This window comes from Falco punctatus (genome assembly GCF_963210335.1).
Source record: "Falco punctatus genome assembly, chromosome: 4".
Taxonomy (NCBI): domain Eukaryota; kingdom Metazoa; phylum Chordata; class Aves; order Falconiformes; family Falconidae; genus Falco; species Falco punctatus.
Genome location: NC_137583.1, coordinates 26,545,003 through 26,568,077, shown reverse-complemented (window position 1 = coordinate 26,568,077; position 23,075 = coordinate 26,545,003). Strand labels below are relative to the sequence as shown.

Below are 23,075 nucleotides of genomic sequence, written 5' to 3'. Positions count from 1 at the left end.
GTGGAGCTTGCAGCAGCGTGGAAACTCAGCTGGGAAAATTTAATCTAGTTAAACCGTATGTGCAGAGCAAGGAAGGGAAGGACTCTGTATTTATATGAGATGTTATTTTTGGTTCTCGTGATGTTGTTTTGTGGCTAAACCCTATAGTTGTAAATTTTGGAGCCAGAGCAAACTTGTGTCCTTTTCACCAGATACAGAAAGATGAACATCTATAATTCACACAGTCCCTTCCCCACTGAGGAAATACTCGAAAGTCAAAGAAATTAAAGCTCTCAACCCCTAACAGGTCCCTCTGTTCTCCAGGAGAGAAGCGGAATCACAGGGACAAAACCAGACCTGCTCACTGCTCTGCCATGCTCGTGTGAGTGCCCAGCTCCATGGAGGCACCAGTGCTCCCCATAGAGTCCAGAACCTCTTAAAGGAGCGACTGTGGAGCCTGAGCCCAGCAGCCAGCCCCAGCCTGCTCCCCGACCCCTCACTGCAGCCCTGCACAGCTTCTCTGGTATAAAGCAACACCCTGTTCCTCCCCAACCCCTCGCACTTACCTCTTGATGAGGAGGAATTCGTTGCTGCCCAACTGCTGCTTGATGGAGCTCTGCAGAAGGTAGGCCCTGCTGTTGCGGGAGGCGTCTCCATAGTTGGTGAGCAGGATCACCAGCAAGAACATCATGTAGATGAGGAAATTCTGGCAGAGAGTGGAAAGGGATTGCACCCAAGCACGGGGTGGTTTGCACCCAACACAGGCTGGTTCCCAATCCTGCAGCAAACCAGTGCTTTCCACTGCCTGCTGCCTGCCATGCAGCAGGATCAGGACCCGCAGCATGCTGTTCTTTCTTTTTCCATATGGGAAGCAGCTTAAAATGAAACCCAGACCACAGGCTCGTAACAATATTCTTTGTTGAAAGCAGCCAGCCCGGCACCACATTTCAGTTGATACATATCACACAACCTCCCTGCACGAGCTCCTATATGCTGGCAGCTCAGCTTATAGGATAGTTACGGGGGTTTCCATCCTTTAAAGGGAAATCACTCAGTTAAAAATAACTTGACTGTTAAAGCAGCTGTGTATTCCCAGCACAAGTGTGGAGGATTAGTCTTGAATGAGCTACAGAGAGATTGAAACTTCTGCTCCTACACAGGGAGTTCTGTGTTTCGCAAGATTCCACCAGTGATTTTTTTTGTGCAAGTTGTGTCTACTCCACACTGCAAACCTTGCTCTAACCTCAAACACCCGAGTTACGGAGTCAAACACACCAGCCGCTCCAAATCAACCCCCTTATGGTTGTGCCTTCCAGTTACCTCAGATCTCAAGAGTTTCACAGAGAAGATGAATGTCACTGCCAGTCTTTTACAGATGGGGAAATTGAGGCAGAAATGGGAGACATGCATCTGCTAGCTCAGGAAATCGACCACAGCTGGATTGGGAGAACCCACACAAGGATGCATCTCAGCTTCCACAGCCAGCACTCTGCCTCTGCCCTAGGCACCACAGGCATCAGGAGATGTCTTACCTTCAGCATCCTGTGTAGCAGTTTGACCTTCCTGGCCTCCTCCTTGGCCTGGAAAAGGGCAAACCCCTGTGGTGGTCGGACTTTGCTGATCTTCTCGGAAACATGCTCAACAAATGGATGCTCCACCAAGGTATCATCTTCCTCTGGGTGCAAGCGCTTGGCAACCAGTGAGAAATAGAGGGCTTCCAGCAGAACCTGGGGAGAGAAGCAGTGTCACAAGCCTGCAGAGAGCTGTGCCACCAGAACCGCCGTGGGCAGCAGCTCCCATGGGCATTTCAGCACAGACAGCGAGCACGGCTCAGCTGCTGAGCACTCTCTTGGAGCAGCTAGGCAACCTTTCAAACAAACTGCCACCAGCTCTGCTTCTCCTGCTGCTGCTGGTGTGCACACCCTTCCCCTCCTGCAGGGATACAGCGATGGGAGGGAGTATTCAATCCGTGCAGCATTCAGTATGACTTGGTTAGTGTCTGGACGAGAAGTTAATTACAGCTAATGTATACACATGTACAGATATGTGCTTCTGAACTCATGTTACTCTTGTTACTCTTACCTTCAGGGGCTCCCAGACCAAGAAGGATGCCAGAAAGCTGAATATCCCTGAGATGAGCCACATGAGGGCAACGCTGGAGGAAAAGCCCACCCCGATCCACACAGAGACCCCCGTGGAGGTGGCAAAGAGGAGGAGACTGATACCATGAGCCAGGTAGGAGCACCAGGGTGGCAGCAGGCGCTTTCTGAATGTTTGATCTGCAACTGGAAGGAGGAGGGAAAACAAGCATAAGCATTAAGGGTCCCAACAGGTACAGGAAGGGCTGAGCACACCACTCATCCCAGCAGAGAGCTCACCACCAGTCCTAGGTGAGTTTGGAGGTGAGTTATCCCAAACATTTCCCACTAAGTAGCAATGTAGACAGCACACTGCAACACGTCCAGCCTCAGAAGAGCAGCCTCCCATCTGCAGACAACAGGGTGGGCCTGAAGAGATGGGATCCTGGTGTGGGTAGTGGGATGGGTTCCCTACTTTCTTTCAGAGCTCCAGGACATTGGGTATGCCCAGCCTGGCTGGAGGAGCTGCTGTCAAACCCATGAAAACCACGCAGATTTGTTGCTCTGGCTGCCTTCAGACTGCCAAGCCACCCTGCCCTGGGGCTCTCTCAGCACAGCTTCCTTCACCCACCCATGCAAATCAATGTCTGGATGAAGATAATACAACCACTCATCAATCAAGATGAAGTGATGGACTTCAACAGACCCAAGAGTACTGCTGCTGCGTCCAATTCTCCATGCTGCAGCCTGGCCCAGGGAGGCTACGCCTTAGGAAGCCAAGAGCTCATGGTAAGAGAACTGATGCTGAACATCTCCACAGGGCACCCAGGCACTTCTGACCACCCAGACCTTGCAGGCCTGACAACTTGCTCCCTGCCTTGTGCCAGCCCAGCTGGCCAGCTGTCATGTTGCATGACCCAGTAGGAAGCATCTCTTCTCTTCTTTGCTTTGTTTGTCCATTTGAACTTTCCCTGGTATTTGCCTGCCTTCCCCCTCTGGTTATTTACCAGAGACCCTTGCGCTCTCATGGTGGATGGATGAAGGGACTGGTGGCCGCAGAGGGGTGCAGAGAGCACAGGAACCGGGGAAGCAGTGAGCAGAGCTTTCCCAGGGTGCACAGTCACACACACCACTGTCACAGTACAACTGGTGGCCCAGGGCTTACTGAGATTCAGGCTCCAAGAGAAGCCGGCAGGAAAGAGCAAATATGTCCCAAGCGGTGGAGCAGCCTTTCCTAAAGCTCCTTCTCTATCTACCTGCCTGCCCCTCCCAAGTGCTGCTGTATGCTCTTCCCACGCACCCCCACCTCCCTGCCTGATGCTGGCACAGCCCTGCAGCGCTGGTACCTGTCCACGTCGACTTGGCCGATCTGTTCACTTCCCTGGGAGGAGCTGCCATGCCCTGGCCTTTGTCGTTCAGCTTCTGCATCATGACAGTCTCCACCTTCTCCCCGAGCATGCTGGACCTGCCAAGGCCAAGGGATGCCACTGCTGAGCCGTGCCACTGCTGGCTCTGCGGTAAGCAGGATGGCACCCAGGTGGGCTGAGCTCCAGTGCTGACACCCGTGCAGCACGCCCAGGCCAGTTACAAGCTCTTCCTTCTACAGCAGCGGGCCCAGCCCGCCAAGGCACACAGACACTCTGCTCGGGCATCTCATAGGGAAGGGCTGAAAGTCTGTCCCCTCCCTTGATCTGCCACTTTGCACTGGCTACCCAGCGGTGGGCTGCCAGCCCGGCTGGGCGGTGGTCAGGCTCCCAAAGCAGGGAGCTCTGGGCACAATAACACAACAGAGATTCAACCTCCCCCTTCTCCCTCCTGTCAGTGCCATGAAGTGAACCCATGTCCCGGCACTTTGTCAGCAGCCTGCAAAGCTCTGAAGACACATCTTCAGCTGGGGCTTTAAGGGGATACTCCAGGTGGCTCCTGGAAGGGTAGCCATGCCCTCTCCTGGAGTTCTGGCTGCGGGGGCTGGAGGAATCATGGCCAGCAAGAACATAATGAGTAACGACAAGGCATTTGCAGTGTCTCAACACCCAGCACAGCTCACTGTGGCTGCGTGCAGAACTGGCTGTGCAATACTGGCCACTGCGAAGCTGAGTGGAAGGGCAAGGGACAGGAGCATTGGCTCAGGGCGGGACTCCGCTCCCCGAATACTTACAGGCCTGAGATCAGATCTGTTTCAGCCCTCATGTATGGCCCTAGGTCCTGGGAGTGGGAGATGCCACTAGCTCCATCTGCCAGGATCTGCCGGATCAGATCCTCATCTGGGGAAAGAGAGTGTGCAAACAGCTTTGGCAGGAGCACAGCACCCAGCGCTGCACCAGGGGATGGGTCTGTACTGCTCTGGCTCAGCCACATTGATGGAACTGGGGAGAAGGAGGGCGAGGGTGAGGTCCTTCTTCATGGGACAGCCCTCCCCTCATCCCTGTCTTCTAGCTCCTGTCTATCCCCAGCTTGGCTGCAGAGCCTGAAATGAAACTACTGGTACAGGAGGCCAAGCTCTTCTCCTTCTCCAGCCATTTACAGAGGTTCAGAGACACACTGTGGCTTCGTAACCAGTGAAGAAGCGTTGGTTGCTTTGTAACGTTCAGATCCCATGGGAACGCATCTCTCCTTGCTCCCAGTCTGCTGACGGAGTGGTGACCACTCACTTCAGACTGATCTACAACAGGCTTTCTGCTTTGCCAGACTGGATTTCCCATTAAGAAAATACAACCCTCTTCCTCTGCCTTTCAATTTGAAGCCAGTGGTGATGGTGGCAGGTTTGGCTATTCTGTCTTCTCCAGGGTTAAGCCAGGGCTCGTAGGGACCAGACTGCTCCTTCCGCACTTCCCTGGGGCATTCAAACCCTGGCACAGCAACTGAGCCATTGCTACTCACACACCCACCTGAGGCAGAGAAATATCGAGGCTGTCCCTGGTGAACACCAAGCGACAAGCTGTCCTCCTCAGTTGCCAATGGGGCCTCGAGTCCAAGGTGGCGGCTGGCCCGGCCCCTCTTCAGCTTCTGGATGGTGTTGCCCATGATGGAGGGGTCGCTGAGGAGGTCTGGCCAGCTGAGCAGGGCCTCGCTAGAGGGCCACCGCACGAGGCTGCAGGAAAAGAGAGGAATGGGTGCAATTAGGTATGCAGGGCAAATGGGAAGCATGAGAAAAGCAATTGTGCTAGTGTGTAGGGAACTGTCTAGAAGGGCAACAGCACAACCCCAGTCTACCAGAGCAGTGAACTACACTAAACTACTCGCTCCATCCTCAGAAACCTACTTACCTTTTGGAGTCCTCCAAGAAGAGATCTGTTTTGGTTTGCTCAGAGAAGGCCTGTGGAGGAAGCAGAAGCATTTCAGGCACATGACACTGTTTTGTGGCTGGTTAAAACAACAGGTTATTAACATCAGCAATCACTGGGAACCTGGAGCCTGAGCTGCTGCTAGCCCTGGGTCCACGCCTCCAGGAGCCTGCTCTCCTCCAGAGGTAGCGCCCAGGCACGCTGGGAATCCCCATGCTCACAGACACAGAGCAGTCACTGGAGACAGCTTGTGCTGGGTACCCAGGACTGCCCTGGGCAGAGATGCAGGTGAGAGACGAAGGGCTGTGGCTCTCCCCCATCACCAGTATCTGCCAGAAGCACTCGAGTGCATCAGCTCTTGCACCGACAGCTGCGGATGGACACTGGGTCCGTACAGGGGCGCACACAGCCTGCCCAGCTTTTGGGTGAAAAGCAGGTTACCTCTGCCTGGAGCCCAGGGAAGGTGGGGAAGGAGCTGTCGAGGATTGAGGAGTCCAGGTAGTTGTCGATCTCCAAGGACTGCTGGTCTGAGTGAGTCAGGGTGTGGTTGATGGAGACCTGCAGGAGACAGGAAGGCTTGAGCAGAAAAGGGAGGGGTGGAGGTGACAATGTCACAGTGCTTCGGAGCCCTGCTGCTCAGCAGATCTCATCAGCTCGCTACTCTGCTGGGGAGCTCCACACTTGCACAGGCAGGGCTGGGGGACCCCGGCCCACCCAGGGGAGCTGAGAACAGGCACATGCACGTCCTCCACTGCCCCACAGGCACCTTCGGCACTTGTGCCCACACGTACCGCAGCCCAGTGCCATCTAGGCTGCTCAGGTACAAGTCCTCAGGAAGCCACATGAGTTTGCAACCTCCTGCAAAGCAAGAGGTGCTTACAGGAACAAGAAATATCAGGGACATTTGCTGCTCATCAGTCACTGAGCAGCTGGCTGCAGTATTTAATGGGGCTGCTAATTGTGCCTAACTAGTCATTAAATCCCCAGCTAATCCCTTCAGAGCTGCCTAACCGCAGGTCTGCTCAGACAGCTGAATTTGTACCCAGGGTAGACATTTCATTAGAAATGCTCTACTGAGCATCTCTCAAACTCCCGCCAATACAGCAAAGAGTCATACCTTTACATTGCATTTGGGTACCTATCACATACTGAAACCAAGAGAGAGTAAGTGCCTAGGCAGCTTTTAAAATCTGCCCTTTTGGTCTCTGTCTGGGCACTGTTGGAGTCCAGGCAGTGATCTGTCCCTAAGGTCAGGGATTGCTCCCAGCTCAAGAGGGAAGGCAGAGGCTTGCCAAGGGTCTGGCCATGGTGCAGGGCAGCATAGAGGCACAACTGGAAAAATGCAGAGACTACCTGGAAAAGTGATGTACCACAAAGGGCAGAATCTAGCCTCAGAAAAGCAAACTCGGTGGCATTACAGCCACCCGGGCAGCCTGCAACTAATTCTCGTTACCTTGCCACGAGCCATCCGGAAGAGAAATAAAATGACCAGGTAGAGAGGGTAGACCACCACGCTGGACACCAGACCAACAGCCACTGTGTCCACGTTAACAGGGATCAGGTTAGAAACTGCCCCATTGCTGGAAAGAATTAAGAGAGATCAGACACTGGTGTTAGCAGGAGCACTCAGGGCTGCCAGCTAAGCAAGCAGTGAGACAAAACTGCACAGCTGGGTTTTTCAGATGTGTACAGAAAGAAATGGGCATGGGCTACACTAACAGATGACACGGCAAAACCAGGTAAGGGGGAAAACTGCTGATTGTCTTTGGTTGTCCACCATCCATCTCCTGGTCCCATATTCTTTGGAAGGGGAAGGGCAGACTCAGGGCCACAAGCAAGTCGCCTGTTCCCAGCAGACATAAGGTCTGTCCTGCCCTACGTAATGGGAAGTGCAGGAGGGACCCTGAAGAGTTAAGGGAGTGGCCAGAGCACCAAGGGACACAGCGCACCTGAGCTGTACATTCCCCACCACGCCGTACCACACAGCATTGGCACAGAGGAAGAGGAAGATGAGGAGGGAGCAGCAGGTGGCTCTCTGGACACGGGTGAAGCGGCTGCGGGGCGGGCGGTCCCACATGGAGAGCCAGACATGCTTCTCAAAGAAACCTCGCTGCAGCTCTGCTATGAAGATCCGGGAGAAGCTCCTCAGCTCTGTCTCACCTGAGCACAAAAAGAGAGAGGCTCTCAGGGCCAGCTGCACCGCAGAGGGGACCCGGCTGGGCCTGCCACGGTCCTCCTGGCAGACTGATGTTGAAGGAACTATCCACGCTGCATCTATATGGCCCCTCCTGCACAGCTGGGTCCCTGCTATGCCTTGTCCTCTGGCACAAAGGACCCAGCAGAGCACCTGGCCGTGCAAGACATCAGTGCAGCGTGGAGGAGCCAGTGTGCAGGCTCTATGGGCTCTCTGCAGTCTCTTGCTGCGAGGGCCCTTCCCCAACACGGTAAGAACTGCCACGCTGCTCAGCCATCCCAGCCCCACACCCCAGGGGCTGAGCACTCACTGGCAGCATAAACCTCCTTCTCCACCATGCCATCGTTCTCTTCACTCTCCACCGACAGCCAGTCATTCACCAGGAAGAAGTAGCTCTTGCTGCTCTGCAGGTCCCGGACTATGACGTGCTGCAGGTACCAAGAGGGGCTGAGTCCTAAAAGTTAAGAGATGAAGAAATGTGTTTCATGTCAGACATTCCCTGCGTGAAGCTGCAAAGGTGAGAGGGCAGCACAAGCGCCCGTCAGTGGGACAGCAGAAGTTACCCCATGACACTACCTTCATCGATAGGAAACGCAGGTACCCAAGAAAAACGCTTGGCACAGCCAGGTCACCTCCTGGGCTGTACAGACATTTACAGACGCTGCCACAGTGCACAGCACGTTGCACCGTATGTGTATGGGATGACAGCTGACCAGTTTTCACACTTCCCTGTGATGGAGACTCCATGTCCCCCTCCCCAGTAATCTTCCCCCAAGCCAGTGGGTCACCACGGTCTCCCATCAGGCTTAGTCCAGACTGTAGGCCCAGGTACCTCTCTCCTGGCCCAGGGCCCGGTTGTGACCTGTGATGGCTGTCTCAGCCCCATGTGCCCCCTCACGTCTCACCTTTATTGTCGTGCCAAATGCGGATGCGCCAGATGCTCCCCAGACTTCGTTCTGTTGCAATCTGAAACACATCGAGGCTGTTGCGGTGGAAGGCGTTTTCTCCATCCAGGTGTCTGTGACCACTTTTACTGTCTACACCGTACAGGGCGATCCCCACATGGGCCGTGGTACCTGCCAGAGTTGATGGGTTCAGTTAGGGAAGTCCACCCAAGGTGGAGCTGTTTCCCAGCCCTGCCTTCCTGTCAGTGACCTGGTACCAGATGCAATGACCTTTCAGAAGGGCCACCTGGAGGCTGGGGAGGAAGGAATGTGCTCAAGAGCCATCTCACACCCAGGGATTGTGTTACACACAGCCTGGAGGGCAGCTGCTCAGTTTGGCTTGGTGCACGGACCTTGGCATGCTCATGGTTTTCCTCTTTGGAGGGGACTTATTCTGACATTCCTTGCCTTGCTAACACCCTAATGGGAGGAGATGTTTATTCTGGATGTTTTTTCCACCAAGTAGCTGAAAGACTTGTTTTCTTTGACTTCTCTCCGGTACCATTTGCCAGATGCTCCTTGGTCTACCTGTTCAACCTGGATGGTCCTGGGGGAGAGCTTCAGGAGAAAGCTGCTGCCAGTGGTTACACTAAGATCAATGGCAGCATGTTTCTGGCGGTGACATGGTGGCACCCCAAATCTGTTCTTGCTTAGAGCTTCCACATCCCAGCTGCCTGGATTTCCAAGTCCAGGGTGATGTTTCTGGCAGTTCTAGCTACAAACCCAGCCGTGGATCAGAAAGCCAAGCTTTCTGCCTTCATGCCGCTGGGAAAGATTCAGGTGGCAGAACAAGTGACGGATGCTGGAGGACAGCAAAATGGTCCACCTAAAGGGCCCACAAGGCCTGGATGCTTCTGCAGGAGAGGGTCAGAAGTGAGGAACAATCACTGCCTCTGGGCTGCTCCTGCAACCACGGCCCAGCCAAGGAAAGCAGGCTGGGCGTACTGCTGTACTGGGTGGTTCCTTCCAGCAGGAGTTGCTTGTCCCACCCCAACAGCAAGGGGTGGGGCAGTACGCTCTTCTCCACAGCTCTTGACCTGCCCCATCATCACACAACAACAACTGTGAATGCTGTGGAAAGCCCTGAACTGACTGCCTGCTCAGTGCTGCTTCAAACACCAACTCTGGGCCCTGCAGGGGAACATTTGGTTCATGATGTGCTGAGGTGAGATCTCAGGGGAACCACACAGATGTCGCACTAGGAATCAAGCACAGGAATAGACTGGGGACTAACCTGATCCTCTGCCCCAGCCAGTTTTCACCAGGATCTCGTATTTGTACAGCCCGTTCTTCCCACAGAAGGGTATCACCCCTACTCGGTTAATGTCAATCATGTCCAGCTTGTGCACTATCAGTGCAGCCACCGAGTAGGTCACAAAGCAGACGGCACATGTCAGCAGAACGATGTAGTTGAGACCTGGACCTGGAGCCTAGAAGAAAAGATGTATCTTGAAAGGCACTCTCCTTCCCCAGGAGGACCCCCCTCCATTCCCCAGGAGTCACGCTGCCTCCTTCCTGGCTATTACCATCGTTCACCGACATGACACCACCTGCAAAGAGAGACCTCTCCCCACACAGGCCATGTGCAGCATACTGCAGCAGCTGGCCAAAGCTGCTGTAGCAGCTGCCGAGAGCTCTCTGCTCCCACTTACGTCACACAGAGCGAGCTAGGAAGACCCTGAACACCCCTGGGAGGCAGGGAGCAGCTGCCGGGTGCAAGCTCCCTGGGATAAAACAGTGCTGGGTGACAGCTGGGAGGAGTGTTTGGCATCGCGCTAGGAGGTGAACACACTACGAGGTGTCCAGGTAGAGACCAAAGCCATCTGCAAAGGTCTCTTTTTAGCAGCAGCAGCCAGGATTCACCATCAGAGGACAGAGCTCCTAAAGACTCTCAGGTACTTGCGCCAGCTGGGCACGAGTCAACCACGACCCAGCTTGAATGTGAAGTCAATGGGAGCCCAAGGCTTTCCTCTAGGTGACTACAATCCGTTCAGTGTGTGGTAACACTGCACAGCTCTGTGTGACAGTGCTTTGCTTTGTTTTACTCACAGGAAAGATGAACTGGACAGAGTTTGGGGGGACAAACAGACTGGCTCCAAAGGCAGTGAGGTGCTGGGTTAAGCACACAGCCTGGTCTGGCCTGGTCTCTTCCAGTGGGATGATCCCTTCTGTCTTCCACCGTTTCTCCTGCTCACTGAAGTACTGGCAGAGGGAGGTGTACAGCCCCAGAGTCACCTCCACCGGGGACCAGCTGAAATGGTTCGTGATGTTGAAGTAGTATTTCTGGATGGTGTCATCCGTTCTGGAGAAAGGAAAGACAGCAAGGAGGCATTATTAACTCGCCTGCTGAAGGGGCGCTAATCCTGTTCTGCTGGATGTGTGCCCACGGAAAGCACCCTGCTGCAGAGACAAGTAAGCCCACAACGAGGAGGAAAAGCCCAGTGAATGTGGTGTAATTTACATTCTGGGGTTCTACAGGCCACTTCAATTCTGCTTTATCTTTCAGCACGTGGGGCACTATGTTGCACATCCCCTTTGCTGCGCTGGCAGCCTTGCACAGCTCTCCCACCTGCCCTTCCCTGTGTCCCACTGACCCACACAACACTTACATAGCTACTCTACGATTCTTGGCTGGGAGCAGATATGCTTATCAGGACGATTAATCCCTCTTCGAAAATTCTGTTATCAAAAGCCATGGAAGCTGTATCAGCTTACACAACAGTGGCTCCACTTTTGCCCCACCTATTCCCAAGCTGCCTATCTTTTCTTCTCAGATAATGCCTCAGAATGGCTCATAAATAACACGAGGCACGGACACACAAGCTCCCAGGCAAGGCAGCGAGTCAGCAACTGAAGTCACAAGATTGACTGCTCTGATAAAAGGAACAGAGCTTTGCTGCAAAACCCAACAACACAACAGCAGTGCTTAATGAGCCACGCAGCAGGCAAGCAGGGTATACGGGAGCCCAGGAGGGAAAGTGTGTTCTCCTCCTGTCACGCATTGGGAAGATGAGCTCTGAAGACAGAGGTGCTTTCATGCAGGTTGCACTGCAGATCAGGAACTAGGCTAATGCGTGGTGCTTTGCTCTGGGAAATGGTTTCATGAGCTGCACGAAGCAAGCCCTGAATGTGCAAAGGTCAGTGGGAGTCCCTCGGAGAAAGAGTCCTGGTAAAGATGGGCAGCTCTGGCATCAGCAGTGCACGGAGGATGAAAGCTTGGACAAGCAGCAATCAGACTACAGTAAGTATCAGGCAAGTGAGCAGAGAAAAGGGCAGCGTGGGGAGATTCATCATCAGGGCTCGTGATACTCACAGGGAATGGGATTTACAGCTCTAAAAAGGGGAACCCTCCCTCACCTGGATCAGAAAGGCAAATCACAGAGCACTGAGCTGCTTCTGCACCAGTGGCAGATATCTGGGAAGGAGGGAATGCCAGGGTTGAAGAGGTGCCAATACAGGGGTGCAGGAATGGCAGCTTGCAGCACCCTGCCCGGGAGAGCTGTCTCCTCCGAGGACAGAGGAGCACTGTGAATAGCTACAGCAGCACCAGCCCTGCAAAGTAGCCTGGTATGAACCATGGCAAGGCCCTGAGCATCCCTCACATACATCCACGGGACAGGCCTATGTGGGTGACAGGTATTACACGGGAGGCTTCTCTTACCTGGGTGAAGTGAAGAAGGTATAGAGCTTGTGGTCACTTCCAGCCAGGGCATCCAGGCCAATTTTCTTAGAGGCACTACAGTTGTGCTCGTTGGGCTCTGGTTCGTGATGGAGATAAGCCATAATGAATGGCTCAGGCTCGCTTGCGATGTAGCGATCTGTGTGGGGACGGGGAGGGAAAACAAAAAGTACTTTTAAAAAACAGGGAGAGCTCAATGACAAGCCTGTTACCAGCAGTGGATGTTCAGGGAGGAGTATCAGGAATGCAGAAAGCCAGGAGAGATGCTCTTCCAGATTGCACCCTCTCAGTCTGCAGTTCAGACGACCCCTAAGGAAGAGACTCACGATACCACTACACCTGACCAAGATAGGGACTGGACAAACTCCCTCCGGTGTTGATGTGGCTCAACAGAAAGGCTGGGAAAAACAAAAGGCTTCTCCATGCCACAATCCACAGGCAAGGATTACACTGGGAACTGGATAATGCCTGCGACAGATGGAAACTCAACCATGTGGTTGCTGGCTGCACCTGACATCCCCTCCCACACCAGCTACCTCTTGACAGAGGTCTCCTTTGCTTCAACACCCAGCCCTCCTCTCCCAGGGGAAGAAATAGCAAAGAGCACAGAAAGTTGGATCTGTCCACACTACCGTTCAGGACTCTGTAAGTGAGCTGGAAGTGCAGCCCTGCTTCTCTGTTGTTGCTTTCCATAATCACAATTAAGTTCACAGATGTTCTTGCCTCGATGACTTCAGTGCCAGCAGAGAGATTGTCAGCATCTGTGTTGTTTGACACCATAACGGTGATGGCTTTCTCTGAGTCCAGGCTCCCAATGGGGATCTGCACCCCGTTGTGTGTCTGAAACTCCATGGAGGCGACCTTTGTGGACACGGTGTAGTTGCTGATGTAACCAAAAGGGAAAGGATTGGAGTCCACTTGGAACATGACTTGAATGACATCCGTCAGGTTGGAAAGGGTGGTGTTGAATGCCTGGGGGATGGAGAACTGGCAGTTTGGTGTGTTTTCGTAGCAAAGCAAGTTAAAGGGATCAGACCGCTTGCCTGTGGCCTTAATTTCTCCTCCCACCAGCTCAAGAGGCTCTTCATTCAGCACCCGAGACTTCATGAGGATGCGCATCAGGCTGGAAGACAGGTTGTAGGCTTTGGGAGCTAGCAGCAAATTGTGGGAATCAGCAAGCAGCTCCTGGGGCTTGGACTCTTGTGAAACTGTATTGACAAGGTGAATTAGGTCACCTGCCAGGAGAGAAATAAAGGTGCAAACAGAGGAAGTGGTAAATAGCCTAGATAACCGCTACAGTCTAGATAACATCTGATACCTTCCCAAAACAATCAGACAAGTCTTTTCTCAGTGTCTTCTCACTGTAAATCTACACTGTGCACGTGATCTTCTGCATTCAAAGTGTTCAGTAGCCCATAGCTAAAAATAGAGCTGTCAGCAATTCCTGCAGTCTCTCAGCTAATCTACAAAGTTTGGTGGCGAGTACTTGATCACAACAGGCTTTATTTTCCTCTTGTATAGTGACTAGAATGGCAGATTGGGAAACAGGGAAGGAATAGGTAAAGCAAACATATGTTACTATGTTTTTGCACTATGAAGTGGAGAACACTCAGAAACGCGTAACAAGGAGTACAAGCAAGGTGTCTGCTTCCTCCCAGGGTAACCAGGTGGGAATTCCCACCCAGTGTTCACAGGTGCCCCAGTGAAGCTTGGTACCCTTCAGATTGCAACCAGGAAGGCAAGTATCTGGAAGCCATAGCTGTTACTCACTGTTTACAAAATGGGATTTCCCTGAATGATTAGTGAGTTTATTGACAACTGTCATATTTAAATGTCTGCAGAGACAGCTGCCAAAGCCAGGACAACCCTGAGAAAAGTGCAAGCAGAAGAAAGTACTGGGGTGCCACACTCCAAATGTTAGCTGTGATTCTCCTAACAGCCTGAAAAGGCCAAACTCCTAATGGTACAGGAGAAAGCCCACAAAGCTGCTCTCAGCAGACTTCTGCCCACCTCCTTGCACAGGGAGACCTGTGCCCTCAGCAGTACCTGGTCAACTGTCACCTGTCCCTGCAAGAACAAAACTCACCTGTGATATTGAGGATGTTGTCAGCGATGCCAGTTGGTGTCACAGTGCCCTGGGTCGTTTCTCCCTGTAGAATAGTCATCATGGTCTCCAGCTTGTTCAAGGTCCTTGTCAGGCACGACTTGCAAACCAGTTCCTTGCTCACCACCTGCAAAGGGAAACACAGTCTGAAGGAGCACACCCCAGGGAAAGACAAAAGCAGCTGTGGGCAAGTTCAGCTGGCTCAGTCCCTCAACAATTTGTTCAAACATTTGTTCAAACACCATTTGCACTCTGAAAGTCACCCCTGCTCCTTCCAGCCCCTGTGAGGTGACTGCAGAGACTGTGGCTGCTCTGCTCACACTGAGAGACGCCAAGAAACTGTTGATATCTCCAAGACTCTTCCATCCACCTCCCCTCACATTACAATCTGCCAGTGTACAGGCAGGCATGCCAGGGGTCTGATGGAGGTTGCATGAGGGTCGGAAAGAGCAACATAGGGCAGCATATTCATGTTTCCTGGAATTCACATATAAGGACCAAGCATCTCTCCTGCTGTTGTATCTCATGAGGACCCCTTCAGGGCCACACACTATTCCTACAGAAATCAACCAGGAGGAGCTGGATAGGATTCCTCCATCCACTCTGCTATCTTCAATGGAAGCAAGATTTAGCCCTAACTGAATCCATTTCAGTGTCCAAATACTCCTGAAAGCTGTGGGAGGGATCCTGCCACTCAGGCATGATGGATGTCCCTCCCTCTGCTCCCAGATGTATCCAAGAAACAGAATGTTCTAGCCATGGCCTGGAGCTCCCCACACTCTCAAGGGCTGGATGGGAGGGACTGAGGCAACACATGGAAGCTGTTACCACAAACCCATTCCTAGCTTTTATTCATCTTTTTTCTTTTAAGCATCATAGGATTCAGACGTGATTCACCATATGTTTTGGTGAAGAATCAAAACAGCATCTGCAGGTCTAGAATTCCCCCTCTTCTGCTTTTATTTGTAAGCTAACCAAGGACATACTGTGCAAATTACAGTCCACAAGGCACGGTCAGCTATCAAGAAGCTGAGGAAGAAAAAGGGTTATGGGGAAAAACCACCCAAGGGGAGCTGCTACTACTTAGGTAGGAGAATTGACTAAGACGACTAAGATATTTTTTTTCCCCTTCAGGAGAAATTCATTCTGATTTTTCCTCTTCTCTGTAGGTAAAATCAAGAAAGTATCAGCACTGATTGACACTTCTACAGGAAAGGAAATGTGTGAACTCCGTGCTGGTCTCAACCGCTTGGGAAATTCTAGATTACTGTTTTTCTAAGCTTTTCATTCCAAACCAGAGCACAAACTAATCCTGGAGTGTCAGCTTTTCCCGTGGAAAAAAATTTTCTATTTCTAGACCTAAGCTTCCACAGCGAGATCAAGTCGCAAGGCAAGAGCACGTCAGAGACACAGGAACAAACCAACCCAGCATCAGAATGACATGTGCTGAACCCCAAAATCCCTGAACAAAGATGAACAGAAAGAAGTGATTTTTGAGGTTTCCAGACTGTGAAGCAGAGAAAGCAGCAGCAGAATAAGGACTCTGTGGGTGGGATGCAGTAGTCTGTCCATCGTTTCAATGAGAGCCTGTTCCTGCTGAGCAAGGTTGCTGACCTGGCTGGGGAGATGATGCACAGCCAAGGCCAGGGTACCAGACTCCAGTCCCGAAAGCAAAGATCTGGGAGGGCAGGGAGGAAGAGCATGCCAGAGCAGACTGGCTGACCACCAAACCCCAAGCACATTATATAACTGGGCTCTCTTCCCTCTGCCCATCTGACAAAACACATAAAGCCACTCCTAAATCCACCAGGCAGCAGCCCCAGCACCGGGGAGCTGAAACTGCACACTGGCTGGGGAACACAGCACTTCCAGTCAGCAGCAGAGCAGAGCAGTGTTTCTAATCTTGTATGGTAGAAACAGGGCTGGAAGGAACATCAGTCCTTGGCACTGTCCCTTGGCTCAAGGCAGGTCCGGCTCTACTTGTGTTACTCCTGATAGGAGTCCAGCCTGTCCTCAGAGATTCTGTGACTCCCCCAATAATTTATTCCAGTGCTTCTCCAGTCTGTTGTGGCATCTCCTACAGTCTCCATCTGCAAGCAAAGGAACCTGCTTGCTAGTAAGCTGCCACACCAGGGCTGGTACGAGAAAAAGCACACAGTTCCGAGGTGCTGCCTTCCAGCACGTGAATACATCATCTTACCAACGTCTGCTAGATTGGTAGCATGGCAAGGGGCAGAGCTCACAACACTTAGTACATCACCACAGAAACCCTAAAGATGTCAACAAGCGACACCTGTCCTCCCTGTGTGGCATGTGTGGGGCAGAGAGACAGGGAAGCACATCAAGAATTGAAGAGCATCTAAGCTGCACCTGGAAGAGCAGGAGGCTGGAGTGGTAGTGGGGAACATACCGTGCACTGCGCCAAGGCAGCTGAGATCTGCTGGATATCATCAACTGTGTTCACATTCAACGAGTTCAGGGTTTCTGTGATGTTATTGCGAGTCCAGGTCCGGAGTTCGAATTCATTTCCAGCCTCAGATTCCAGAAGCATGGACCTCTCGTACTGGGAAGGAGAAAAGCAGGCAAAGTGAGGAAATGTATCAGGTTGTTTCAGAGGATGATCAGCTGTGCTAAGTCACCTCTTCCCTGCACTCTGTATCTCCCTGCCTGTGCTCTTCCCCAGAGGGTGATCTCATGAGCTGTTTTTTCAGTAGAACTCTCTCAATTTCACTTGTGCTCTCTAAGCAATTATCTTAACAGCCTTGCACTTGACAGCTCAGTAGTATACCAGTGTGCAGTCCTTATCCAGCTAAGCAAAGAGCCTGTGCTCAGGGGGATCACCCCTGCCTGGCTTCCAGGCATGCAGCAGGCTCTTATTGGGCAGGAAAGCACGAGTATAGACCGAAATCCCTGCCTTGCCTATAGACATGCACATGGAGGGGCTCAGCACTACTTTAGGTACAAGTGAAAGTGAATGCTGCCAGGAGGATGATGCTCCTGGACTGTGGATTAAAGACCTTGTATGCAGGCAGAAGATCCTTCTAGCTGCACTAGCTCAGCAGTCAGAACAAGGAGGTCTCCTTCGCACCCATAGCATCACTGGAGCAGCTACAAGGAGTTTCCAGCCCTGCTGAGCTGGAGCGTGATGGCTGGCTCAGGGGAAGCATGAAGGAGCTGGGGGAATCTGAGCTAAGATTCTGGTTTCTAAATTCAATGTTTAGACTTAAGGTTGGCAGTACAGAGGAAAAACTATCTGAATATGAGGACAAAAAAGCAGGTGGCATGGGAGATACCCAAGCCAGTGCCTTCTCTAGGATCCTTGTTTTATTTTGCAGCCCTTCTGCTTCCCTGGTCATTGTGTGTTGGGAGCTTGCTAACCTTTTTGATGCATGAAAATAGGTCCAGCCCAGCTCCCAGCACGGACATACACTGATATACATGAGAAACTGTAGCATTAATCATTTCCCTACACCACTGCACATAAACTGGCCAAATAACATTACTGGCAATTGCAAGGCCTTCTGGAGGCCCTCTTGGGCAGCGGGTGCTGCTTTACCTCATTTAAGATGGTGATGAGGGCCAGAGAGTACTCGATGACCTGCTGAGGATCCCCTTGTTTCACTAAGCCCTGGAGCACCGTGTCAGTTTGATTGTACAGCCAGTGGGAGAGGCTGGGGAACCCCTCAGGTAAGCCGATTTCCATGGAGCTGCCAAGGGAAAGAGTGATTTGGGTTAAGTGCAACTATCAAACAGGGCTGGGGGAAGGAAGCAGAATCTGCTTTTCCGCTGGTAAGGAAGAGAAAGGGGGAAGCAGGTGGTTAAACAACAAAGACAGCATTGCTGAACCTTGCCCTGGTGCCCAGTTTGCACAAGCTGTATGTAGGAACATCATGGACCTGCATCCTGGTTCCTCACTGGTCCAGCTCTGCGAAGCTGTAGGTGGAGGATGCACACATTGCATTGAACCCAGAGAAGAAAATTCAGGTTCAGTGTGATGGAGCAGAAAGAGCACTTAAAACCAGAGTCAGTGTCTGGGAGAAGCTGCACTGCTTTTGGCACTGTTCCCTGGGGTCTGAGCAACAGCTGGGACACAGATCCTCCTCTGCAGGCACTGCAGGACTGCACTCCAGCCTGGGAGGCCAGGAGCACATGTACAGCATGGGGAGCTCCAAATCAGCCTTGAGAAGGAGCAGTCCTACAGCTCTGCCAGGCAGCAGAGACCAGCTCAGGATGCTGCCCAAAGACCTGTGGGCACTTGTCACCTGCATGGAACGCACTGGAAACCAAGAGGCATTTGCAGAAGGGGTAACTGGGCTGGCACAGTACTGGCCCTGCCGAGACTCAAGCTGCAGTCCTTCCACCCTATTCAAATGCATGTGCTCTCCACTTTGGCTCCATGAGACCTCCCTGGCTCTCAGCAGCGGAAGGTGATGGAGCACAGAGCTAAGAGATCTTCCGCCAAAGTGACATTGTGCCTTCAAAGCAAGGTGTCACTAGGGAATTAAGGAGGTGGTAGGTAAGCGGTAAGGAAAGCAGTAACTTACGGGGAAGTCTCCCCCTTGAGCGATGATACACAAGGACTGGATTCTCTGTATTGCACTTCTGCTGAGCCTCCCCTCCCCTTCCCACCAACAGTCTCTTCCAGGAGCAAAACATTTCACCCAGCATCTGCCGAGCCCTTCAGGACAGGGACTCAGCAGTCAAGCCGTAAGACTGACTCAGGAGCCCAGGCCGGACACTGGTGCTGCCGCGTAAGCCCAGCCTGCGAGCGGTGGGTCTTACCTGTTAACGGCTACCACGGTGGCTCCCAGCTGGTCCTGAACAAGGACTGCCACAGACACCATAAAGCTGCTCTCATGGAAGCCCGGGGGCAGGAAGGCGCTGTGCTCTGCACGGCTGCCCTTGTACACGCAGAACTCGTGGTAGTGCCCAGCCCTGTGGCGAGACACCAGCAGGATGTACACCAGCGGGCCCTCGGCGTCCTCCGTGTCTCGCCAGCCTGCAAAACAAACCCAGACAGGGGGTCTGACGGGGTCGAGGGCACAGAGCGGGGGCTGCAGCCACCATCCCAAAGCACAGCCTGACCGTCAGAGCTGGCACTGCCTGGCGGTGCCCCGTTCCTCCCCCAGCATGTCCCACCCTGCCCAGCCCTTCCGCATGGCACCTGCCCTCACTGCTGTCCCCAGCAAGGTGTCACCCTGCTCTGGCAGAGGGACATGTTGTCCCCAGAGCAAGGACAGCTTGAGGACTCCACTGGGCTGCAGGGATGTCTCAGGACCTCCAATGAAAAGCTCTGACCCTCTCTGTATTTTTCTGATATTTAGGGGTTTCTGCCTAGTTGTCTGGGTCCCGTAACATTTAAAGGGATTTGTGAAGACTTCATGAGCAAAATAAAAATGGGAATAACCCTACTGGGGCTGGGAACAGCACTGACCCAAGGCTGCAGCTTCTGTACAAGCCCTGCAAAGCTGACGTAAGACAGAAGCTCAGCACAGTGCTCAAGCAGTTCAACATCTCAGGAATAACTGAGTCTAGGATAAAACCTGCATAAAGGTTTCCTAGGAGCTCCCAAGAATTATGAGGAGTCTTGTGGGAGCCAGACAGTTGGGAAATTCACTGTGCATTTCCCAGTGAGCACCACCAAAGGTGCTGGTTCTGCCCAGGCTCACTGCACTGGACATGTGACCAGTGAGTCTGTATCCTGCGTGTTTCACTTCAGCTTGAAAACAATTACTAACAGCTAAAATTCCCACCACTCCAAAGAGACAGCAATTTCCTAATTACTCTGAGTGGCTCAAAACACGCCAAAGTTACAACCATATGATGCTGAATACACTCATGCTTCTCCCCCAGAAGTGCATTGGTGACCAGCCTCCCCAGAATCAGACGAGTTCATCATCTCTGCAGTGTGGCTTCTCAGCATTTGTGCACAGACAGCACTAACCTCTAACACTAATTTGGGGAAACATGGTTTAGAGGCACTTAATCCTCGGCCCAAGACTACAGGATGTCAGCCAGGCCACTTTTCCAAAGCTAGACGTGTTGTGCCATCTCTGCAGCTGGTTGAGAAGGTAAATGCCGACGGGAACACCCAGCCCACATGGCAGAGAAGGCCCCAGTGCTTTGTCTTTTGACTCTTCCCATGTGTGACTCAGTTTTGGCACCTCTCTTCTTCTTCCTGCACTGAAATGCCAGTTCCTTCCACAAGTACTGCCCTGGCCTGGATATCAACATTCAGCTACATGAATTAGGATGTTAAATTGGTAGGCCTGCTACCATGACTTTTAGAGCACCATAATTCGGGTACACAAAGCCTCATGGTCAAGGCTTTGGGGATCAGAAATGGAAAGATCCACTTCTGAACTCAGCCCTGGGCAACAGTGACCTGGGGTAGGAGCTCAGAGTAAAGAAAACACCTGTGGGAAGAAGGGCAGCAGGTAACACACTGGTCATGAGAAACCTTTGCCCACGAGGAGCAGAGTGCCCAGCACCGCTGTCCGCTCGCTCTCACCTGCACACTCAAAGTGCACCTTTGCCATCAGTGCCCTGAGGGGTCCTTCGGGAGACAGCTGGCAGGACCCTCCAACAGGTGGCTGGTTGGGGAGCAGATCGATTGAGGCGAATCCTTCCTCCCCGGTTGTGAGGTCTGTGATGTGAAGGGTAAAAGTATATCCCTCCCCATCCTTCAGTGCCCCTTGCCTCAAGACCAGGTTCATGCCTGTGTCGCCAGTGGAGGTAGTTTTTTTGTCCAGGATGAGAGACTTGTTTTTAAAGCTGTGTGCTGCCCATCTCTATAGAGAGGAAGAGGGGAAAAGACAGGAGAGGTTTTGTTTAAATCTGGAGTTATGTCCTTAAAATGTTTTCAGATTGAGTCTCTTATAAAAAGTAACAGATTTCTAGTGGGAGCATCTGCCAAATTTGCAGTTGATAATTCAGCTTTAGTCTTGTGTGCTACAGCAACAAGAACTGGAACCTTTCCAAAATGTCTGGTGGGAATATTTCCACTGTGAGATCTACTTTAGTCTCTGGGATTACATCACCCTCCGACAGAATATTTCATAATACAGAATACAAAACACAGGAAATAAATTAAATACTGGTGGAGTCTCCATGGGATACCATGTTTTATATGCTTCAAGCTGAACGTGTCCTGGATGGTTACTGTTAATAGCACAAATGTACAATTGCGATAACAAGAGGAACAGTGAGATAGCCAGCCAGAAAATGCCATACAAGTACATGCTGGGCTTGCCGGGAGCAATACAGACTAGCTCTCACAACAGGACTTCCACTTCTGAGACCTGCTTCATTCAACAGGCTGCAGAGATGCTGCGGAGTGGAATCTGTCATTAGAGGAGGGCATGAGGGACTTGGAGGATCAGAAGAGACAGAACAACCTCTGCTTGAGCCACCACAATAATGGGCAAAATGCCAACCAGCAGGGAGAAGAAAACACTGTACAGACCTCTTCTAGGAAAAAAGTGGCTTTTGTGTGGAAACAGCTGGTCACTCATGAGCTTGGCTTGAAAATGACCCAGCAAGGACTTGCCCTTGTGTAGGTCAAGACACTGATGGAGGACCATCAGGCCATGTGTCCTGTAGCCTACAGGCACAACCCAGGGCAAAGAAAAGCTCTGGATATCTCAACAGGGGGTCCAGTGGTTACAGGACATGAGGAACCTGCTTCACAGGCCCTCCTAAGCCTCCTCCATGCTGCCGAGGCACGGAACAGCACGTGAGAGCCCCATGTCACACAAAGCAAGCTCCGTACAGGGCCTGCTTTAAACTTCTGACTCTGTAAGCCAGTCCTGCAGCCAGTTCCAGGGGCTGTGATGAGGAGACGAGCATCAAACAGCCTTCTTCGCCCCCTCAGCCAGGCCCAGCCTGCCACTGCATTAACAGTCAGCGATTGTTTCCCCTCTATGTCTCCACAGCAATTTAGGTCCCAGACTTTATTTCTCACACAGCTCTTTCCACCCTGTCCTCTTTGACTCTCCGCTTCTCCCTGAAGTCCACCAAAGGTGAAGCAAAGACCAGCTAATGACTTTACCCCAAGCTTGGAGTCATTGTGACAGTTCTGGCAGGTCCCCTCCAGGTAGACGTAGGAGCTCTTGCTAACTTCATAGACAGACTGAGCCTTGCAGGAAACGCACTCCAGGGAGACGATAGGGACTCCCCCCCTCTTGATGAATACCTGGGAAAGCAAGAGACTCCATCAGAAGATCTGAGACAAAAATACATACATCTAACAGTTAAGCAGACATCCCAGCACCTGGTTCTGCTCTGCCACAGACCAGTCTGTGCTAAGGGAACAGCAGAAAAGGATTTCTAAAGGATTTCAGGTCATCATCTAAGCTACATCACTTTCCTTACACTAGCCAGTTCTGTCACTGATTTTCAAGAGTCGTCCAATGCCAAACTGGGCCAATCTAGGTAATTCTGGATTTACTTTATTTACACTTTTTAATGACACATATCACTTTCAAAATGTCCCTCTGGTACCCTGTGCTGAACTCTCAGCAAGTCCTGCTTGCACTGCTGGGCAGAGATGATGCTAACTGAAGCACTTTGGTGGACCAGCCATCCCAGGACAGCTGTTAACCCTAAAAAAGTGGGATCCATGTTACAGTTAGGAAAAGAGGACAGTGTAACTGGGAGGAGGAAACCCTCCACTACAGCACAGACCAAACATCTGGTGAGCACCTGCCCTGGGAAACAACTGCAGCTCTCCTTTGTTTCCTGTAGGCCAAATTCTTGGTCCTGCCTCTGCAGCTGCGGAATGCCTGACCTGGTAAGGTCACAACAGATCTGCC

The 23,075-nt window shown here is 52.1% G+C and overlaps 1 protein-coding gene across 2 annotated transcripts in view; it reads right to left on the bottom strand.

The window, feature by feature from the left end:
• The window catches only part of PKD1 (polycystin 1, transient receptor potential channel interacting), a 112,563-nt gene that overhangs the window by 9,969 nt on the left and 79,519 nt on the right, over positions 1 to 23,075 (bottom strand). For both annotated transcript variants that reach the window (XM_080384741.1, XM_080384742.1), the window contains exons 17-38: positions 22,313 to 22,456; positions 20,774 to 21,053; positions 19,045 to 19,261; positions 17,819 to 17,969; positions 16,673 to 16,825; positions 14,245 to 14,389; positions 12,791 to 13,393; positions 12,141 to 12,297; positions 10,529 to 10,781; positions 9,714 to 9,909; positions 8,441 to 8,611; positions 7,846 to 7,989; positions 7,291 to 7,501; positions 6,795 to 6,921; positions 5,783 to 5,899; positions 5,324 to 5,373; positions 4,946 to 5,148; positions 4,216 to 4,321; positions 3,404 to 3,522; positions 2,062 to 2,264; positions 1,512 to 1,706; positions 546 to 685 (exon numbers count right to left, since the gene is read on the bottom strand). In XM_080384741.1, coding sequence (XP_080240867.1) covers positions 546 to 685; positions 1,512 to 1,706; positions 2,062 to 2,264; positions 3,404 to 3,522; positions 4,216 to 4,321; positions 4,946 to 5,148; positions 5,324 to 5,373; positions 5,783 to 5,899; positions 6,795 to 6,921; positions 7,291 to 7,501; positions 7,846 to 7,989; positions 8,441 to 8,611; positions 9,714 to 9,909; positions 10,529 to 10,781; positions 12,141 to 12,297; positions 12,791 to 13,393; positions 14,245 to 14,389; positions 16,673 to 16,825; positions 17,819 to 17,969; positions 19,045 to 19,261; positions 20,774 to 21,053; positions 22,313 to 22,456 — 4,085 coding nt within the window. The remainder of the gene's footprint in view (positions 1 to 545; positions 686 to 1,511; positions 1,707 to 2,061; positions 2,265 to 3,403; positions 3,523 to 4,215; positions 4,322 to 4,945; positions 5,149 to 5,323; positions 5,374 to 5,782; positions 5,900 to 6,794; positions 6,922 to 7,290; positions 7,502 to 7,845; positions 7,990 to 8,440; positions 8,612 to 9,713; positions 9,910 to 10,528; positions 10,782 to 12,140; positions 12,298 to 12,790; positions 13,394 to 14,244; positions 14,390 to 16,672; positions 16,826 to 17,818; positions 17,970 to 19,044; positions 19,262 to 20,773; positions 21,054 to 22,312; positions 22,457 to 23,075) is intronic.